Source organism: Stegodyphus dumicola, chromosome 3 (assembly GCF_044657685.1).
Source record: "Stegodyphus dumicola isolate Sdum_Otavi_A_Nest chromosome 3, ASM4465768v1".
Lineage (NCBI taxonomy): Eukaryota > Metazoa > Arthropoda > Arachnida > Araneae > Eresidae > Stegodyphus > Stegodyphus dumicola.
Genome location: NC_140770.1, coordinates 47,851,001 through 47,874,081, shown reverse-complemented (window position 1 = coordinate 47,874,081; position 23,081 = coordinate 47,851,001). Strand labels below are relative to the sequence as shown.

At 33.3% G+C, this 23,081-nt stretch overlaps 1 protein-coding gene across 3 annotated transcripts in view; it reads left to right on the top strand.

Annotated features, from left to right (window-relative positions):
* The window catches only part of LOC118182955 (UBX domain-containing protein 4-like), an 82,770-nt gene that overhangs the window by 12,791 nt on the left and 46,898 nt on the right, over positions 1 to 23,081 (top strand). Inside the window, exons 2-5 of one of the 3 annotated variants that reach the window (XM_035352336.2) lie at positions 8,364 to 8,485; positions 12,300 to 12,405; positions 15,205 to 15,233; positions 15,428 to 15,546. In XM_035352336.2, coding sequence (XP_035208227.1) covers positions 8,404 to 8,485; positions 12,300 to 12,405; positions 15,205 to 15,233; positions 15,428 to 15,546 — 336 coding nt within the window. In that variant the 5' untranslated portion in view covers positions 8,364 to 8,403. The remainder of the gene's footprint in view (positions 1 to 8,363; positions 8,486 to 12,299; positions 12,406 to 15,204; positions 15,234 to 15,427; positions 15,547 to 23,081) is intronic. The other 2 variants (XM_035352338.2, XM_035352337.2) reach the window with 2 other exon arrangements.

Here is a 23,081-nt window from a genome sequence, read left to right as displayed (position 1 = left end):
AAAATAGACGATACTTTTCGCCATTCCTGTTTACGTGCGACATCCTCCGCAAGTAAAATGTTGTCCAAAACATAGTGCTATAAAACATACTTAAAACAACAACAACAAAATTATAATTTCATTATAATTCATAATAAACTGCATTTTTAAACCAAACAAGGAAATAACATAAGAATGGAAATACATGTTATCTAAGCTGCACAGTACAAAAAGGAAATATTGAAGTACAGAAAAGAATATTACCTTATTTAAAAAGTTCTGTTTCTTTAGTATGCGAGATACACAAAATTCCTTAACAGCATCTATAAACCGTTTAAAGTTAGCTGAACTAGAATCTGTGTACTGCTATCAATGTATAAATTCACACAAAAATCCCTTTTTATTACACCCACATACCATCAGTAGTATTGATATGAGCTATGGTTTCCAGATCCTTAAATGTCACTGTGTGGTTTACCGAGAGGTGAATGAAGCCATTATCATGACTTTCAGCGATCAGATATGATCATTGTTCCAGGTAATCTATACAGTTGAATTACATCCAACATTCTTTTTTTCTGTCCTCCACCACTTTAAAAAAAAAAAAAAAAAAGAAAACTTCTATTCCTTTGTTTTAAATGAACCAACTACCCGTTTCCTTCCACTCGTTTACGTGTATTATATTTCCTTTTACCAAATTTACTCTCATCTATTTCAACAATCATGTCAGGACCCCCAATCATTTTACCTTATATCAGCACACACATCCCTACAAATGTTCTTCCAATGAGTTATGGCCTTATCATTGTTAATATTTAATTCGGTTTTAATTATTTTAGTGTTAGCTTCATACATTTACATCCACGTAAAAATCAAAGTCTCAACAATACTCAAATGATTCTACTTAAACCATGATCCCTTTCTAATGGAATGCTTTATATATAGTGAGCATTTGAACCTTTCACACAACAAAACCATTGAAAGTCATTTGAAGGATCTTTATGTTCGACCATATGCAATTCCTTCACACGAACAGAACATTTATACCGATTACTGACTAAACCTGCATTTACCCACCAGTCAACCAGTGCTTTCTTTCCCATTCATTCCAAATCATACAGAATTTTCAATTAATCTTATCACCGGCAACCATTTTACAATGTACACAAAACAAGCAATGTTCTTTCTAACCGACATCCAATATAGAAATAAGCCTTGAGAAATATTCTCCCTACAATTGAAAATCGGTGCGATCACGCATTACAACCAATCACATGACGATAGGGTCGAAACAATCATGCCATGATAAGGTTTCCAAAACATACAGAGTAAAATACTCAGGTTACCATAAATAAAACAGCTTAGCAATAAATGAAACAATAAATTGGTGATAATCCAAGGGGTGCCATAAAATATGGACTATCCTTCCCATCACGCTGTCATTTCAAATCTTCTAATTCTCAACAACCTCTTCATCAGTTTCTTCACAATTGGTAGCCATATTTCCTGGATTTAAAATCATACCACAAATTTCACTATCAATTACCGTATTTGACGTCATAAAAGACTAACTTTTTTTCATAAATTTGGTCTCAAAAAAGTTACCTGCGTCTTATACGTGAAGGACACAGGTTAACTTTCAATACTGAATGCTATTTTTATCCTGGATAAAGGTCTAGACACACATAACTTTTTCTATATCTGCCATAATTATTTTGCGCATGCGTGAAATATATCTCGCGCCAAAGCTCAAAGCTGATGTCGAAGTTCGAACAGGTTTGACGTCACATTACGTCTATGGAGTCTTTCCTTCTTGACTCAGACGACACACGTGTCGGTATGGGTGCTATTCTGACTCTTTCTTTGACTCAGATAACACTTGTTTCGGTATGGGTGCTATTCTGTATAAACGTGTTGGTATCGATGCTTAAAAGTATTTGTTTTAAAAAATTACCCTGGAAAATATGTGTACAGGAAACAAGAAATTAAGCTATACAATTCAGTATAAACTAGGAGTGTTAAACTATGCCAAAGTGCATGGAAGCAGAGCAGCAGCAAGGCATTTCAGTCCACCACCTACCGAAAAAATGACACGTACTTGGCGACTGAGGGAAGATCAACTGAAGACTGCTATAAAACAAAAACATAACCTTCGATGCCCAGCTCCATCTTGGCCTGAACTTGAAAATGCTGTAAAAATGTGGGTGATAGATAAGAGGAAATCTGGAATATGTGTTTCAACCAAAATGATAATCAATGAGGCCAAAGGATTTGCAGAAAAACATTGGAATCAGAACTTTTTCAGGGTCTGAGGGCTGGTGCTACAGGTTCATGAAAAGGCAAGGCTTATCAATGTGCAGAAAAACAACTATTGCACAGAAAATGCCAGCAGATTGTGAAGAAAAAATACTAGCATTTCATAGGTTTGTTATAAATGCACGCAAGAAAATTTCTTTTGAGCTCGGTCAAATAGGAAATATGGATGAAATTCTACTCACATTTGATGTACCATCCAACAAGATTGTGGGTATTAAAGGGTCTAAATCAATAACCATAAAAACCACAGGTCATGAAAAAACCCGATATACAGTAGTTCTAACATATTGTGCTGATGACACAAAACTATCGCCATTTTTCAAAAAACTCATCTGAAAGAAAAACTTCCAACGGGTGTAATTGTACATGTTCATCCGAAAGGCTGGATGAACGAAGCAGGAATGAAACTGGGGTTACAAAATGTATGGGTGAGACGACCTGGTGGACTCTTAAGAAAACCCTCTCTTTTGGTTTTGGATCAGTTTACCGTCCATAGAACTGAAACCATAAAGAATAAAGCGAGAGAATTAAAAACCCAGATAGCTGTCATTCCTGGTGGACTGACTAGCCAATTGCAGCATTTAGACGTATCCGTGAATAAGCCATTTAAGGAAAAAGTGCGAGAACGATGGAACAAGTAGATAGGAGAGCCACATCAGACCCTCAGGCAGAATGAAGCGGCCCTCTATTTCACGAGTGTGCGAGCGAGTAAAAAGATCTTGGGAGGACGTAAAGTCTGAAGTAATTGTTAAGTCCTTTAAGAAGTGCGGAATCAGTAATGCTCTTGATGGAACAGAAGACGACGCATTATTCGAAGGTGATACTAGCGATGATGGAAACAGTAGTGATGACGATATTCTCGTTTTCGATGATGATGATAGTGAAAAGGATTTTTATGGTTTTGAAAGTGATTAAAGTCTAATTTCCTGATAGGCAACATTTTCCTTGAATCTGTGTTTTTTGTTGTTTTTGCTTTATTTTGTATTATGTTTGATTGCTTGCCGTTCATTCATTTATTCATTATTGAAATTTACATATCATGTTTAAAATAGCTTGCCATTTGTTAATTTTCCTCAATAAAAATATGTTTGGTAATTGCATTTAATGATTGTTTATTTGGCTTTTACGAAACGTGAGAACTAAAAGAAACCACATTTTAAGTTATTGTGGTACCGCGCTGTCGTGCGGACTATTGAAACTTTTTTTCCTTGTGTGTGGCCTTCTGAATAAGGGTACATTTTATATGTCAGTGCGTCTTATATGCCATCAAATACGGTAGTTGACTGAAGATTTGGCGATATCATTGCAATGGAAAACTACCGTTATATCATCTTTACTCCATATTTTTTCACAAAATTCTGTTAATTTGAAAATTGCACCTTTTTTCTTGCGATATCTGAAAATGTTCAAATTTGCTGCTATCATTATTGAAATCACCATAAAATATGGTAGCTGGGGATAAATTATGCCAAGCATTTTTTAAATTACCTGCGAGCCCATTCACCCTTGACCTTACAACAGCAAATTTAATCACGTCAGGAGATTTCAAAAAATTATATTTTTGAAAATTCAAAAATTCTTGAATGATCTTGCCACTGTTCAGAAAAATTTAGTGCAAGTTTTAAAAAGTCTACTTTATAAGTGCATTTCAGTGCACACTGTACTCCGATGTCTGTTGGCTGAATGTTGGACGTACAGTTTGGAGGAAAGACTACGATGAGAAACACCTTTTCACAAAAGCTTTAAGTGAAGTATGAGCCAAATAGTCAGAACAATTTTTGCATTGTGCAGAATATTTTGACTTTAACCAATAACAATCAACCAGTGTCAAATGTTGCTGAGCCTAAGATATGAAAGGATTCTCAGGCCATTTATTCAGTAGTGCTTGCCTCTATATTCGTTATTTGAATGAGAGATGAGTAGGAGAATCTTAATTTTAAATGCTCTAGGTCGTGTATTTTTTTTTTGGTAAAAATATATTTACAGGTGCCCCTTGGCGAAAATTGGTGATTTTTGGCAAGTGCATGGATACCGAGTTTGTGCTATTCTTTGACTTGCTATTTTTGCTTTGTGTAACGGCGATTTTTAGGAAAAAATAACAAGTCAAAAAATTGTACAAACTCGGTATACATCGACCTATTTTCACTTGGAAAAACAAAGAATTGCAAAAACTTGGCATTGCGCACTCCCTTGACTTTGTCCATGCACACATTGATCTATTTTCACTTAAAAAAGTCAAAGGAGCACCCAATTCTACAGTAGAGCCCCCCCCAAAAAAAACAATCTCAGTAAACTACATTTTAAATCAAACAATAAAATAACATAAAAAAAGGAAATTCATTGTATGCATCTAAGCACTACACAAAGCAAATATCCATTTACTTTATTTAGAAATTTTCGAGTCCTTCAGTCTGCGGCACACAAAATTCCTTAACAGCATCAAAAACTTCCTAAAATTATCTCAACTATAATTCATATTAAGATACAATACATTATCTGTATTAAGATACTTGTATATTAAGATACAAGAATCTGTATATGGGCATTGTCACGTAAATTCACAAAAATTAAAGGAAAAAGTATCCTCCGTAGTGTCTATATTTTCCGACATTCAACCATTCGCATTTCCTTCATACAAACAGGACACTTATAATGGCTACAAAGTAAACCTTTCATTTACACACTAGTCAGTCAATGCACTTTTCCCCTTTTGTTCCAAATCGTACAGAAATTCAAATTAATTTTGCCATTCTACCGTCTAAACCACAGTTGCCAACCGGTGGTCCGTGGAAAATTTCTGATGGTCTGCAGAAAAATTAGGATGTAATTTATGTACTTTTTGTGGACATTTTTCACTCATTAATAATTTTCTTTCATTTTTTTATGGTTTTCAGATTCAAATAAAATAGATAATTAGACACATAATCAGTGAGAAAAAGCAAGCGAATATTTTGCCTTTCTTCAACAAAGGACAAAGGAGGGAATAATTAGTGAAATTGGAATTACTTCACGTATCGAGAGGTGATCAGTGAATCAAAGCATCCACATTCCTTGTCACTGTCAGACAGCATTAGAAAGAAAGTGGAAACTAGACACAAAGATAAAAACCCGAAATAACAAGAAAATATGATTCAGACTACTTAAAATTTGGATTTATTCCAGAACCTGGTAGTTAGCTGAATCTACGGCCTTTTTGTATTATCTGTTCTCAGAGTTTATCTAATGATGCCACGAAACCTTCCAAACTCAAAAAACACTTAAAATCAAAACATCCAGATTTAGCTAAGAGACTACTTGAATATTTTCAAATAATGCATGAAAATACGCAAAAATATATAGGTACTTAAAACATGGTTGTTTAAGAGAAGTCACTATCTGATAGCACTTCAAATACTGAAAACCAAAAAAAGCCATATATGGAGAAGGATTATTCAAGCCGTGCGTATTGCAAACTTATGAAGAGGGTTTGGGAAATAAAGCTGTACAGAAACTGAAAGTAATAGTCTTCTAACACCTTAAGCCCAGAATTGATGAAATAACTGGACATCGCTCAGGAGTTGTTGCAAAGGTAAAAAATGTAATCACCCAGACTTTCTCTCTAAACACTGCCTTATACATAGCGAGCATCTTGTACTGAAAAAAATGTCCCCGGTACTACACCAAGTATTATCAGATGTTATAAATATCATAAATGAAATTTATTTGAAACATTTTGTGAAGAAATGGGTTCCAGTATAGTCACCTTCTTCACACTGAGGGGAGATGGCTTTCGAGCTGCAAAATACTGACTCGACTATTTGTCTTGCATGAAGGAATCAAAGTATTTCTCAGCAGCAAAATAATCTGGAATTTTAAGAATTCTTGTCCGACGATTTGAGTGTTTGAGTGGGTAGCCAAGCTTGCATACCTGGCAGATGTTTCCCTCTATTATTAGAATTAAACATATGCAAGGACAACTTAAATATGTGTTTATAGTGCCAGTAAAATAGAGGCTTTTCTAAAAGAATATCACTGTGGCAAATGCTGTAGAAGGAAATCTACAAATGGTTATAAATTTTAATGAAAGTATGGGAGAGAAGGATCACAATGAGCAAGTGGTATCTATTATTCAACAGCACTTACAGTCACTGGCAGAATGTTTTGTTTTTTATTACCTTAAGCAAGAAGATCCTAGACATGGAAATATGTGGATTACATTGTCAATGTCAGCAACACTGAAGACAGCAAATTAGGCATGAATGAAAAAGAAAGCCAGATTGATCTGTTTTGCGAGACAGTTTAAAAACTAAATTCCAGTTATCTTTATCAAAACCTTATTTTTGTCTTTTATAAAAAATTAATGCCCATGACTCAGTGGAAAAGGGATAAAAAATTTAATTTGATTTTCAATAACATATTTGTGCGAAAGGCGCTTTCAATTGTAACAGCAATTAAAACTCGGTATAGGTCTCGGGGTGAAATATATGTGGCTCTTCTTCTTGCAATGATATCACTAGAACCAAAAATCCACAAACTGATTCCAAACAGGAAAAAATATCACACTAAAAACATATAATACTTAAATAAACCTATATTTTTAATTTTTTTTTTTAATAATTGCTCTATAGCTTAGTTATCTTTGAACATTAATAAAATAAACGGTTTCTGATTATTATTATTATACAAGTGTATTTACCCTTTTTTTTTCTTTTTTTTTTTTCTAAATTCATATTAGTAGTCCGCCAAATAAGAAATTATGCATTTAGCAGTCCATGAAGTTCTAAAGGTTGGTGACCGCTGGTCTAAACCACAAATCAAGCAATGTACTTCCTAACCAACACACAAACACTTACAAATATTTTCCCCTTCATTCAGAATTTGCACCTCATTGGGACTGGAACGTGGACCTCTTGAATATACACCGAGTGTGCTACCATTACACCACAAAGGCATGGAGAAAATACCTTATATATTTCACCTTTTGAAGTACGACTGGGGATAAGGGGACCCAATTGCCGCATCCTAGTGGTTAAGAATCATCATCCACCACCTTTTAGTTTGGGTGCCACTGTAGAGTCATTAGGTTTTTTGAAGCAAAAGACATGAAAAATGAGCAGTGCCCTTGCCAGGACTCGAACCTGAACCTCTCGAATATGCACTACTGTTATACCACCAAGGCGTACAGAAAGGAGAAAGAAAATATTTTATAATATACGAGTTAAAAATGTTATGTGATATTATCACAAATTAAGTGAAAGAGAAATTTTGCTTTATTTCTCAATATTTGGCAATTTCTCTCCTTGAAGCTACAAAATTCCAAGAGTACAAGAAAAAGTTCTACATTTTGTTCTGAAATCATCCACTTTGTCTTCATGTCAACCATTAGCAACAAAGATCCCATTTTTTTGTATTGCTTGTGGGGGTTACACTTTGAGACATCATCCTCCACATTATGGTTATAATGAAGGAAACATCACATGAGTTTTGTGACAGCCAAAACACAAAATGTCTTCTATATACATCCATATGATGGATGCAATGCTGTCTCGGCAGTTTGAATGAATCTGCATAACTCCCACATAGCACATGTCATTTAAAGCTTTATTGGTTACCCATTGCAAAAATACCGAGTTCTCATTCTTTTGTATAATTTGTTTTAATGTAATAAAGTTTTGTATTATTACAGTTTTAAATGGTATGCTTCATCCCCCCCCCCGATTATATTTGTCTACTTATTTTTCTAAGAGCGAACAGGAGTTGAAAAAAGATGTAGTTTTCTCTGTGGAATAAGCTAAAAAGTTTTTCTTTTAAGTAAAAAATAGTGCAGCAGTTAGAAAAATAGAATGATTATTTTATTTATTTATCTTTTACTTTGAACTTATATCCCCTCCCCCCAAAAAAACCCATGCATTCTGAGACATTATATACTATAGAAAAGTTTTATTTGAGATGTGAATATTATTTTAATACAAATTGTCAGCTTTCCAAAGTTTTTGTCTAACATTTAATAGTTTTTCATCACATCTAATGTAAGATCTATGTATTTATTTCATAAAATTAAAATATCATTCCTTTATTTTCCCTCTCAGAAATATACCAAATTCATCTCTTTTTAAGCTCAGAAAGAATATGAATTGGTTTGGTGGTTCCGTGGCTGATGCTGTTAATGAAGCAAAAAGAAATGGCAAATTGTTTTTAGTATATATTGAAGGTTTGTACTGTTTCTGTTTTAAAAAAATTTTTTTTAATATGTAGTCTAATAACTTACTGAAAAGATAGGTGTATAAAAGATTTTTGCTTATTTTATATGCAAATAATAAAATATTTCAGCATTTGAAATGGGTAATAAATTATGTATATGTAGTATATTAATTAATGATAGTTTCATTTCAATGTGCTGTTTTATTAATTTAAATTCATTTCATGTTTAAGTTGAACTTAAATTTATTGATTATGAATTTTAAAAGGCTGGAAGTCCAAGTTAAAAATTAAATTAAGAATTTTATTGTTGCTATGTGTAGCTGCTCAGATATTTATTGAGTAGATACTACTCAAAAATCTCCTCAGTTGATTTTAAAATATGCTTGCTATAATCAAAAGTATATGCGTAAAACTCTAGCTGCTCCAACTGCACATTAAAAGAAAGCTCAAGCACATAATTAAAGAAAGTGAACTATCTTTTTTGAAAACTTTCATTAATATAAATTTGTTGACTATGTAACTATAGTTTTATGTTTGGGGAGGAGAGGGAAATCAGTAGAAAAAGATGTGCAAAATATTTATTTTCATATAATCATGCATCCAATTACAAATTATTGATTATCACAGAAATTCTAAATGTTGGATGGAATAATATAAAATTTGTGGAAATGAATTCTTTGATGTGATGAATTGCATTTCACTAGCTTGCAGTCTGAGGTTGAGTACTGCTATCAAATAGCTGAAGACCATTGAAAAAAGTTGATGAATGAAATAGCAGAATTTTTTTAATAATAATTATTATTTAATTTCTGCTGTTAATCATTTAAATGCTGAGAGCTATAAAAACATGTTTTTATGTATTATTGCAACCAGTGGCGTAACTAGAAATCTTGGGGTCCCTATGCAAAAAATGTTCCTGCCCTCAATAAATTTACTGCGCTTAAAATAAATCAAGTAATCCAAGAGCCAATGTTTTGATGATGATCTTTTTATCAGATCTGGAGTAATTGTTAAAAAATAAAAGCACATACTAAGGAACTAGTTAGGTGTGTAACATGAAGAAACAATAAAAAGGAAAATATTTTCCCTCTACCAGTTGTGAAGTGCAAATTTACTTTAGTCTGAGTTTAATATTTAATATCATATGATTTTTAATCAGTGTATTTAAGATTTTTTGTGTGCATCAGTGTGAGAGACGACACATTTTTCTCTTCTTTCACTGAGATACATACTGATAACAAATGATAAGTCTATATATATATATATAAAAAGAACATGTCTGTAAAGTATAGCATTAAGAAAAGGAATAAAGGCTAGATTTGCAGAGATTTTAAATGAAATCCAGTAGGTTTTACATACAAATATATTTTGAGTTTTTATATAAAATCTGCACCAATCTAAGTTTTTTTCACTTAATTTAGCAAACTCATACATAACTGGTTATGTTATAAACTGACAGATAACTTAAGAGGTAAGCATATGAAAAAGAAATTACGCTAATATATAGTGCTCTCGAATTTACTCAGCTTACGAACATGATTTATGCAATAATATTTAAGTAATAAATAAGAACTTAAATAATCTAAATGATACATTTGTTAAATATAAAACATTTATCATAGATGTCATAAAGAAAACTATTTCAACATACAATTTTTGTAGAAAATATGTATGGTAAAGTTTTTTTCTATCTCTTTAAACAATTTTTTGATACACTAAACTACTTGAATGCATGACTTTTACAAAAGGTATGTACAGTAAGTTTTTTAGTCCAAAGGGGCAGTTTGCCCTGAAGTACTATTAATTTCGTTTTGGCATTTTGCATTGAAAAATTTAAAAGGCTGTATCACTTTTGAAATCATTGCCACCATATATTAACGCCCTGTCTTATATTTAAAGAAATTAAATAATGAAGAATCTGTATAAATGTATATGTTTCTCACATTGTTATAAAGCAGCAGTACCTAGAGCCATCAAAATTTTAATAACGTAATCTTCCATAGAATATGGGCATGTGAAAGCCTTAATTTTAATTTGAAATTTGTTTTATTATCGATTTCATATTTTGTAACACTTCAACAAATTTTTGATTAAAAAATTAAACGATTTCAAAATGAGCAATGGCAACACTGTAATAAAAAAAACTACTTTTCCATTTCGGCGGAGCAAATCTCGCCAAGCAGACTTTATTGGCGACAACATACAGTATACACATAAAAAATTTTAACAAATGTTAGTTCTAAGATTTTTTTTTTATTTTGAAGGCATAAACATTTTAAAATTATTTTAAAATTTGTAAAAAGACATCAGTTTAAGAATTTACTATGTTTTCATGGTTCAACATCCTGATTTGCCATTTCATATTACGTGATCCCAAGTGATCTCATCTCAGGTAAACTGCACTACAAAAATCAAATTCTCTCAGTAATTATCTACATTTATTTCAAGTTAAATCTTGATTTGGAATGCAAGTTTAAATGCAAGAATTATTTCAATTCATGCGAATAGTTTACTCAGAAATTATGTAAAACCGCAGTGCTTTACTTCGCTAGTGCATTCTAATTAGAATGGATGAATTTAACCCTTGACTTTGCCTTTCCTATATTTTCGCTTTTGGATGAGCGGTGTGATTGCATCCTAATTGACTTAATTATCGCGAAAGGCCGTAAGGCATAAAATTGAAAATCTGGTAAAAATTCTATCTGATTGTATGCCAGTATTGAAAGAAACAATCAATCTGATAAGAAATGGCTGTGACTTGTTTTGAAAATGAGGTATAGAAGGTTACCAGTGAGGATGTTCCATTTGGAATCAGTTGTACCATTATTGGCGACTTTATCGCCTGCGCCGGTAAAACGGAAAAGTACCAAAAAAAAATTATCTCCAGCACGCGAGACTCTGTATCGGAAATTCTAAAGATATGCTCATTTTAAAATTAATTTGCGATATTGTTGGGGAACTGAATTTTATAGTAATAATATAATGTAATGGCATACAATAGAATCTGTCTTTTGTTAAATTAAGTTTAAACATGTAAATGTAGTTCAGTAGAACATACAAGGGCCCCTATGCGACGGCGTTCCTTGCATACCCATATTTACACCACCGATCGTAACCACATTAATAGAAGTTCTAAAACTCTGGCAACCATGTGCATAACATTACCTTAAGTAACCATATCCATTGTAAGTTGCAATCCAAACATTTACTAAATATTTTTTTTTCTTCTGTAAATAATCACCAAATTGCACCAAGGTGGTTACACTAATACGTAAGTACCAAAAATACTTCGTGTTCCCAACTTGATTGCAGTGATTTAGTAAAGAATCTTGCATATATCAGTTTGGTAAGACAGGTGTTAAGACTGGCCTTACTTCAGTTCAATGAAATTTATTTATAAAAAACTAGAGCGTTGATTATTTTATTATAAGGAATTTCTTTTGTTAACTCTTATAAGCAGTTTCGATAACCCAGTTTGTACAGCAGTGTTTTAAAACTAGGAATTTAAAAGTGAATGGTAAAACCTATTTAGTTCAAATGTAAGACATTATTTATATAATGAACTGCTAGTAGCCACTGCATGATATGTAACTTGTTTAATCAGTTTCGAAGAATAGATTATTTGTCTTGTACACTGAGTAAATTGAAGATCTGTAGGCTACAGCTATTTTATAAGACTGATATTTTGCAGGTAAATTACTGAAACAGGATATTTATTGACTGCTGATCTTCTCTTGTAGTATTAAAAAAAATCATGTTATATCTCCTGAATTGTATTATCAAGTATAGTTTATCAATGAATGTTCTTATGTTTTTTTTTTTAGGTACTGATGATATGTCGAAGCAAATGAGTGCTTCATATGATGATCCAGTAGTAGCTCAAAAATTATCAACTGAAAATATTATAGCCTTGAAACTTGTTCCCGATAGGTATTTTATTTTTTACTTTAAAGAGCTGTATGCAGTAGTTTAGATATTAATTTGTTTTGGATTCATAGCTTGCAGCTGTAAAGCTATTTGATTTTCAAACTTCTGATGAAATAGTTTCTGCTGGGGGAAAAGCTATCTGCTGTGTGACATTTGGAGAGAAATTGAGTGATATTTGTTAATTACAGGTAATTGAATGAGGGTTTTTTTTGTCTAAAGAGGGGAATATTTTGTAGATGATTTTCTGAGAGAATTTAGTTTGTACACTCTTTTGCAAAAATTCGAAGCACCAAGAAGGATTTTTGCAATCATGACAGAATTTGGTATGCAAAAACATCTTGATCGAACATGCAAATTATCAAAGTTTCTAGGCAAATGAACAGGAATGGCGCAGTTTGCAAAGTATAAAACCAGTGACAGAGATGGAAAATTTATCTTTTTTTGTTGCTGCCATTGTAATTCCGTAAAGAAGCAACTAAAGATGCCATTACGACATTATCAAAGATCTTGCAGACAACTAAATGGTTGCATTGTAGGGTTGTGTGAAGCTGGGTGGTCATATCAAGCAATAGGCCGCCACATGCAGTGTACAGACACTGCTTTGCAAAGATGTTGGCAGCAATGGTTGCTGCAAGGAAATTGCTGATGAAATGAAGGCTCTGGAAGGCCAAGGAGCACAAGTGAGGCCTTTAAGACATTTGCCTTTGACCCCCACAACATCGGCGGAGTCGCCTGGAGTGTTATCGCAGCCGATCATGATGGCTGCCGTCAGACTGGCATCCTATAGTGTTCAGCGATGAATCCCGCTTCACTCTTGAAGCAGATGACCACCGTGTTCGTGTCTGAAGAGGACGGGGCCAGCGGTCCCAGTCAGCCTTTGTTTTTACAAAGCTATACATCCGTAACCCCAGGTATTATGGTGTGAGGTGCTGTTTCTTATGACAGCAGGTCATCTTTAATCATCCTCCGTACATCTTTAACAGCTCAACGATATGTTAATGTCATCCTGCGGCCGGTTGCATTTTATGCGGATACTCTTCTTTTGCCAGCGAGGTCACCAGACCTTTCACCAATCGAGCATGTCTGGAGCATAGTAGGCCGCCAGATTCGGGCACCACAAAATATTGCAAATCTGGAGTGACAACTGAGGAATGCCTGACAGAATGTGTCGTGTCGGTTTGACCAACTACTAATTTGAACACTCAATTGGTGATTGTAAGCCGTGAACAGGTACGATGACCTTGATTTTTTAATCATTTTATTATCTGTGTATGAGCTATACACACATTCAATTTCATCAAAAACAACCACTTTCTTCATGGTGCTTCGGTTTTTTTTTTTTTTTTTTTTTTTTTTTTGTGCAAAAGTGTATTTATATTAGCTATGTAGAAAAACATATATAGCCAGCTTGTATATTTGCTGAAATTGAGACAGTTATCTGTTTCTTGGCTAAGCTTTTGGTCACGGATGGAGCAACGGCAGAAGAACTAATCTTTATGAGAGTGAATATATGAATTCATATTACAGTACAAAGTCTTTAATCTGGACTCGTCAGGATATCGGCGATTCCGGATTAGGGTTTTTTCCGGATTATAGATCATCAATTTAAGATGGCATGCAGAAATTATAAAATTAAAAAATACCCTTAAAAATTACCACTACGTATTAAAGCGAGTTATTGCCTTTCATTAATACTCACTGTGGTCACAAGATAAAATACAAAAATGTAAAAATTCAAATAAAACTTATTCTTTGCACCTACTGAGACTTAAAATAATAAAAAACAACTTATAACCTCTGGTGCTTTAATGGCTTATTGGAACCTTAAAGTATATTAACTGGGTTACAACTCCTGGAACTCTACACGAAGCTACGACACTAACTACATCAAACAGAGCCTGACTAACTTTCAACGCTTGTCAACCGTGCCTACATCAAGCCTTTCAGGTTTGTTCTAATCAGCAGGTCTGTCTCTAGAAAAGCAGCAGTGGTGACAACATCCAGTCTTTTGTTATGAATCATGCTGATTATGATCTTACTTCTCATTTTAACCTATGTCGTTTGACATAAAAATCTACCTGCTATTTACTAAACCTCTAGAGACTGATCAAGTATGTGACAAAATGAGACATAAAAAAAAATCAATATAAAGCTAACTGTTAGTAAAAGGTAAAACTTACTTATCTTCTTTCAAATATGACCAACTATTATAAGTGTAAAATATTTAATGCTACTTGATAAATTACATAAAGTTTATTTTATTCTCAAAGTTATTAATAGTTATGTTAATTAATTCATAATAATTAATTAATTCATTAAGTAATAATGCATACTACTTAGGGATCTATTTTATTTTTAGGATGGTATTACAAAAGTGAAATTCAGGCACAGATAATATTTTTAATTGAATTTATGCAGTTCCCATTTGCTCATAGGTCCTTAATTTTTTTCATTAATGATCCTTAAAAGTACTTAATTTCTATGTGCAGAAATGTGTACAAACCCTGTTTTTTTTTTTTTGTTCAGTAATGTTGTTCAGTGTGAAATGCTATACTATCTATATCTGTATCAGCTTATTGTGTAAAATGTTGGAAAATATGTGTAAAATGCTATACTTTACTGTTAAAAATACATATTAAAATGCTTTCACTATCCAGTAGACAGTGACTTTATTGTTAGTCACTGTCTGTGGGGTGTTTTTGAAAATGCTTGTAATATTAGTGATTTTTATTATATTTGAAATTTCATGTACTTTATGTATTACGAATTCTTGGTAATAAAGATGTATGTTTTTTTTAATAGTGTGCCATATATCCAATTTTCTTCAATATGTATCCTTAAGTAGTTGCTGTTTTAATGCAGTTTAGCATCTTGTTGATTTTATATAAATTTTTGCTATCTTCACCCTTTTTTTTTATTTGCATATTTTTATATCTCAATAAAGAGGTGTTATGTTTTTTGCTATGTCACTGTGCTGCTATAAGCAGCAGAGCGTTGTGTGATTAGTTTTCTTAATAAGACTTAGATCCAGTGTTGGTTATACCTTCTTCTTATTTCATTGGTGTAAATGGAGCTCCTATTGAAGTGATTACTGGAAGTTTGCTTCCAGCAGATTTTTCTGTTAAAATTGATAAGGTACTTGAGGTAAGTTAGATTGATTTTCTTAAATGATTAAAAGAATATTTACCTATTATTTATTTTGATTGAATTCATTAGTTTTAAGGATTCATACACCGAATGGCCATTACGTTATGACTACCCTGTTAATAACATGTAAGACCAACTTTAGCCCTCAAAACTGCCAGCACCCGGCGTGGCATTGACTGACTGATAAGGTGCTAATAGAGTAGTCTGAGGTATCTGGTACCAAGTGTTCACCAACTGGTCTTGCAATTCCTGCACATTGTGAGGTGGTAGCGTTGCAGCATGAACTTGGTTTTCCAGGTGGAAATATAAATGCTCTAGTGGATTTTAATGTCAGGTGAATTCGGAGGCCAAGATGTGACTTAAAAGTCTCTGGAAGTTCCTCGAACTTTCCCTGACGATTCAACCCTTATGACATGATGCATTATACTGTTGGTAAACACCTCCCCCGCGAGAAATACCATTGTCATGAATGGGTGAACCTGGTTTGCAACAACGTTTATGTAGTACAGAGACGTCAGAGATTGTTTCGTAAAGATTATGGGTCCTATAGTGCTCCACGAAAACATTCTCCACACCATAATATCCCCGTCGATGGCTTGTGTTCGTCCAACTGTGTATGCGGGAGCCAGTATTTTGTTTGGGAATTGAAGTATTGCCACATGCCCATCAAAAAATACGATTCGTCGAACCAGGCAACTTTCTTCCATTCTTCTAATGTATAATTTGGATGTTTCTAGGCCCATTACAGATGCAGCTGGTGATCATGTTCCGTCAGTGCAGGGACATGTTTCGGCCTCCGGCTGCATAGGCCCATATGCATCAATATATGCTGCATAGTGTGTTGAGAAACACTGTGGGAGCTGGTGGTGATTTTGACTGTTGTAGCTCTTTAGTCATGGCAAATAATGCATAGCAATCTTACTTTCCTCTGGAATCAATGTGCCATTGACGACACGCTACTTTGCTTTTCACCATCCATACACCACGTTTGATATGTGCACGTGAACAGCCCACTAAACATTCCGTTTCTGATATTGGTGTTCCCAGTTGCCAAGCCATAACAATTTGACCTTTATCAAAGTCTGATAAATTAGATGCTTTTCCCATTATGTCGCTAATCGCGCTGTTTGGAAAGACAACGCATAGCCACTTTATATACTGCAACATCAGCTGCACACGCTCAGTGGTTTTGTTCCTGGGCAAGCTCGTTGTTATAAATGAAGGGTGGTCATAATGTAATGGCTCTTTGGTATATATTCTGATATAATTTATATATGGCTGTTAAATTCTTTTATGATATAAAAACCTCTTCAAAGCATATAAATTGTCGTAGAAAATACAAGTTTGTGTAAGCAACTATTTCGGGTTGAACTGATTATTTTTAATGATTCATATATTCTAATATAATTTATATATGGCTGTTAAAAGTCTTTTTCATATAAAAACTTCTTTAAAAATGTATAAATTGCCATAGGAAATATAACTTTGTGTAAGCAAAAGATCACTGGTTTCTGCTTTGAAATTCTTAATGACTTTTTGCTGCAGGATTGCCAACTGACTAATTCATACTAGTATGGAAACAGTGATTATTTGGTCCTCAAATTGTTAGTAACATTGTAATTCTTCAAAGTAACCTGTTGCTACAATTAAGTGGCTTGCATTTTTTTATTACTATAAATAGTGATCAAAGGAAATTCTTTATTGCCTATCCGGAAAGCATTGAAATAAATAATTACCCCCCCCCCGGTCATTGCTAACATAGAAATTCCATTGAATACATACATAATTCTACTACGCTTTCTAATTTGTTCGGCATTTGAAATTTTTCTTTTGTTATAGCATTTTATATGTTAAACTGTTTGGGTCTTATCCCAATAATCACACTATAATAAGTATGCTGGTTTGTTACTTTATTAATTCCCATAATTAAATTATAATCACTCATTATCAACTCATAATTGTGACCAGCCCTCATTCACCGCAGGTGGCAATTCTCATACTCGTCTGAACATAGCATTACAGATGAGCGGATTACATTACAGGTGCGCAGGTGCGAACATGCTGCCCCGCGTTGCAATGTGTAGCATTCAACTATTGTAATTAAGATATAATATAAAGAAATTTAAACAAGTATATTATGAACAATTTTGAATAATCATATTACTTAAAATCATTATTATAATTAGACATTTACCGTATACATCAGCGTATAACTCAAAACAATGCAATATAACATTTCAGTTACATAATGACATTTTATGTGAATCACATTCAATACTACACAATAACAATAAAGACAATACTCATTTTTGTATTGGTAAGACGCATAATTTGGTAATTGGTCGTTTGAAAGTTCCAGTTTGAGTTTTTACATTGCACGTGAACCTTTCCATCTTTACCATAAAATACTTCTATTATACGACCAACTGCCCAATTACAACAAGGCAAATTATCTTTAATTGAGACCATGTCTCCAACTTGTGTATCATTTTTAGAGCTTTGCCATTTAAATTGATTTTGTGAATTACTTAAATAATTGGAGTTCAATTTTTTCTAGATAATTTGTACTAATCTTGAGATCTGTTGCCACAGTTTTAACCTGTTAATGTTAACTTGTGTGATACCTGGCTCAGGAATCAAATTAATTGCTCAACCAATTAAAAAAATGCCCAGGTGTTAGAACTTATTAATCATTAATGCCGGAAGGCAAGGTTGTCAATGGTCGGGAATTTAAAAATCCTTCAATCTGAATCATAACTGTTAAAAATTGTTCAGAGGTCAATTTTGCATTACCTATGACACATTTGAAGTGGCACTTAAAAGATTTAACTCCAGCCTCCCAGGGGCCTCCAAAATTGGTTGCTCTGGGAGGGAGAAATTTCCATTTGAGCTCAAATAACTAGCTAAAAGCTCATCTTGTTCGTTCACTAGTTTATTTAGCCTCTTTAATTTTGTATTTGCACCTTCAAAATTAGTAGCGTTATCACTAAATAGTGTTGAATTTTTACCTCTTCGTGCAAAGAAACGTTTCAAGGTATTAATGCTTCAGATGTTAGGTCTGTTATCAGTTCTAAATGAATGTCCTTAGTAACCATACAAATGAATATACACACATAAACTTTCTGATATATACCTTTTCTCTGGTTTTTGTACTTAATTAAGAATGGGCCACAGAGGTCAACTCCAGTACAATTAAATGTAAGATTAGCTGTAATTCTTTCCTTGGGTAACTCACCCATGATTTGCTGAGCTACAATGGGATTAGCTTTAAAACGTGTTATACAATTTTTCTACCATTTACAATCCAAAATTTTTGTCCTATATGATAAAACAAAGATTGAGGACCCACATGCAAATATTTTAAATGATAGTAATTAACTAAACTCTGTTAATTTATGTTTAGAAGGCAGAATAATAGGAAATTTTTTTCTCGTAAGTTAAATTGCTATTTCTTAATCTACCTCCAACTGTCAACAGTCATTTACTGTCAATGAAAGGGTTAAGATTTTTAATAGAACTTTCTCTTGTAACAATACCTGATTTTTTAAGACCATTTATCTCATTTATAAAATACTCACCTTGCACTAATTTTAATAAAGCTTCTTCAGCTGCTCTCAATTCTCCCACTTGTAAATTACCTACCTTCTTTTGCTCTTACTTATAATTCTTATAAAACCTAAAACAAAAAATTATAAAATAAATTAATTTTATTCAATAAATCATTAACAAAATTATTCACATTTAGATTTAAACATGTGGATAGTTCAGAATCAGCAAAGTTTTTAAGTTCATTACTGTCCTTTTCAGTAATTGCTTCAGGTATAACTCTCATAGGGTACTCATCCTTCATTAAGAAGTTGGGCCCGTTCAACCACAGTTGACTTAGTTGCAGTCTTTTGGCAGCCATACCTCTAGATATGAGATCTGATGGGTTTTCTTCAGAAGCGATATGATGTCACTGTGCAACTTCAGTCGGATCTTGTATCTTTGAAATCCGGTTTGCTACAAATGTCTTGAGCAGATGTGGCTCTTTCTTGATCCATGACAGCACAATCATAGAATCGGTCCAAAGGTGAATAGCAGTAAGCTCCAATTTTAACGATAATTTCACTTGATGCATTAGTTTAGCTAATAGCACTGCTGCGCAAAGCTGAAGTCTTGGGATTGTAGTCTTCTTTAGGGGGGAGGCACACGATTTACTGCACACCAACCCTACTGATGTATGGTTTGTTGCTGATGTGGCTTTATAGTAGATAACTGTTCCATAGGCGGCCTCTGAGGCATCAGGGAAACCATGTAACTCAATCTTGATTGTATCTGGTAATAAAATACATCTATGGACTACAATGTTGTTAATTATTGCAAGGTAGTGAAGAATTCTTTCCATTCTTTAGCCTCCCTTTCTGGCAGAACATCATTCCAGTTCAATTTTAATAGCCATAATTTATGCATAAATATTTTTGCTATAATTATAACTGGAAACTATTCACAATGAGTCAAAGATGCAAGATATGACGGATAAAACTTGCCGTTTCGTAACCTTTACATTGTCTTCGATTTTAACATAGAAGCTCAAACAATCTCTTTTTGACTTCCATTAAAATACCCAATGCTTTAGATTCTTCTGATTTACCAAAGGGATATATTTTGTCGTTTGTTTGACACAGTTTAGTAGCATTACTACACCACTTATGGAGTAACATACCTCCAGTATTCAAAATGCCTTTTAACTGATTTTGAAGTTCTAATGCAGAATCTAGGAACTCAATTCCAGATAGAGTATTGTCCATGTACATGTCTTTTGTCTCAGGTGCTGCTAAAGGAAATTTATCTCCTTCGTCCTTTGACAGCTGTACAAGTGTCCTCATTGCTAAAAATGGTGCACTCACAGTACCATAGGTAATGGTGGTTAGCTCAAAGGTTTTAACTGGCTCATCAATGCCTTCTTTCCATAAAATCCTTTGCAACTTCCACTGATTTGGATGGATAGAAATAGCTCGATACATCTTTTGTATATCTGCAGTGAAAGCACAAATATATTTCCTGAATCACAGCTTAATTGAGAATAAATCATCTTGTATACGCCGCCATTATACTGTATAGAATTTAGAAAGTATCCTTTGGTTGTCAAAGAAGAAGCATTAAATACTACCCTCTAAGGGAGTCGACTTACTTTTCGCTTCTCCCCTATATACTTCAATATGAGGAATGTAATATGATCCTTGTTTCTCCTCGCTTTCACTCATATCAACCATATGTCCTAACTGTTGATATTCTTTTAAAAAATCTGAATATAATTTTAAATATTTGGGATTCTTTACTAAGCGTTTCCATAAGGAAATTTAATTTACTTGTTGCAATTTGTTTAGAACTTCCTAAAGTGTCCAGATCCTCCTTTAATGGCATTTTAACAACGTACCTACCGGTTTTATCTCGTGTATAATTTTCTACAAAGTGTTTCTCACAAATTGAAGATTCTTTGTTTTTGGGTTTATCAGTTTCAATATGCTCTAATTCCCAAAATCTTCCAAGAGTTTTATCTAAGTTGTCTTCTTCCTTTATCAACCCACAATGAACCCTGTTTTCAGTCTGTGTTGGAATACTTCCAGACATGATAAAACCAAAAACTGTATCTTAAATAAGATCAGAATTATTCATTCGTATTTTACCCGGTTTCAAAAGTTCATAAAAAAACTCCTGCTCCCAACAGCACATCTACCCTTTCTGGAACATTAAATCCTTCATCTTCTAATTTTATATTAGGAAGATCGTGCACTGAAATTTTAATTTTGTGCGAAAGTGTTAAATCAGCAGTTATTTTTGGAATTACTAAAAAGTCCAAATTCTTTATAAAAGTTCCTTCTTTATTACATATCGAAGCATTAATTTTATGCTTTATTGTCAAAGTACCATCATTTATTCCGGAAACCGAAATGTTTGTTTTTTCTTTCTCTAACTGTAAATGCTCAATAAAATTACGTGTCAAAAAATTTGACATACTGCCGCCATCCAGCAGACACTTCACTCTGCATTTTCTTCCCTCGTTATCAATTAAAAAAGCATACGATGGTGGAAAGCAAAACTGTATTCTGTTTATTCGAATAGTTGCTAATAAATGCCTTTTGAATGAACTCCTGCCTCCTGCGCATGAACATTCAAGGTCGATGAGTCATCTCATTTGGGTATGTTGCAATCAGATACATTTGTTTTGTTTTTATTTTGTTCCAATGAAGAACATTCTTTCTCCTTTACGATATTTGCTTTCGGAAAATGAATAGTTTTGTGGTGCCGTTTTTGTTATTTATAACAGAACGAAGCACAAAATGTACAGAATTAACAAGAGAGGAATCACTTACCTCTGCAGTGATTCACTTTTGATGAATACAGTCAAAAGTCGTTAATCCGGACTCGTCAGGACTTCGGAGATTCCGGATTATCGATTTTTCCAGATTATAGATCATCAGTTTAAATCTGGTAAGATGACATGCAGAAATTATAAAATTAAAAATATGAAACTGTAATTTATGAAATAAAGAACAATTATGATCTAAAGGGTATCAAAATTTACAAAAAAAAAAAAAAAAAAAAAGGCTTAATATTTATTTGTTTACTTTATTAAACATTTCTTTCAATGTAAGTTGTTTAAGTTGCTATGTTTTTTATGTGATAATGCATTCTCTTTAATTCTGTAAACAGACATAATTTCTTGTTCAGTTACAAAGTTCCGCTGTTTGAGTCCTATAATTGCTGTGTTGAGAATACCGACTAATCTGTCAATCGAAATTTTTTTGTTTTCAATAACCTCTGTCACTTTCTTCGCTATCGGAAGCGAATTATAATGACGAGGAATTTGATTTAAATCATATCAAAGACGGAGTACATCGAGATGAAATACTACATTTAGTAAGGAATTATAAGCCAAATAAAATAAAAACATCTGCCCTGAAGATAAGGATAGTGTTGACAGATCAACTTTCAATTTATTGCGTGCTGCTGCGTACCCCTGCCACAGAGCAGCATGAATTCGATAAACAGATTTTGGAATGGTTAGATAAACAAAGGATATGCCTTTATCCATTTTTTGCAGCAATTCCACTTTTTCTTTAATGGACTTCGAAACATACATTCGCTTTGTAGATCCTTTACATATTAGTAAATATATATCAGAAATTCTTTTTGACATAATCGAAAATTCAAGCTTACTTTTATAAAATTGCTCTAACAGTCTGCAAAAAATAATAAGCCGGATCCAATTCAAAGATTAAGGAACAACGCAATCTGCAACATTAACTGAATTAGATAATTTTAGCTGAGCTTATACTATCCGTTATACATTAAACATGCATGCGTCAGCGTATTTTGGGCAAGCGCACACGCTTATTTGCAGCCGTTAAGGTTGCAACGCGACGCATGCACAGTAAGTTTGTAGGTTTGTGGTCTGGATTATAGATCATTCCAGATTATGGGTGTCCGAATTAACGACTTTTGACTGTACCTTTATTCAAAATCAGCGATATTTGTTGAAAAGAACA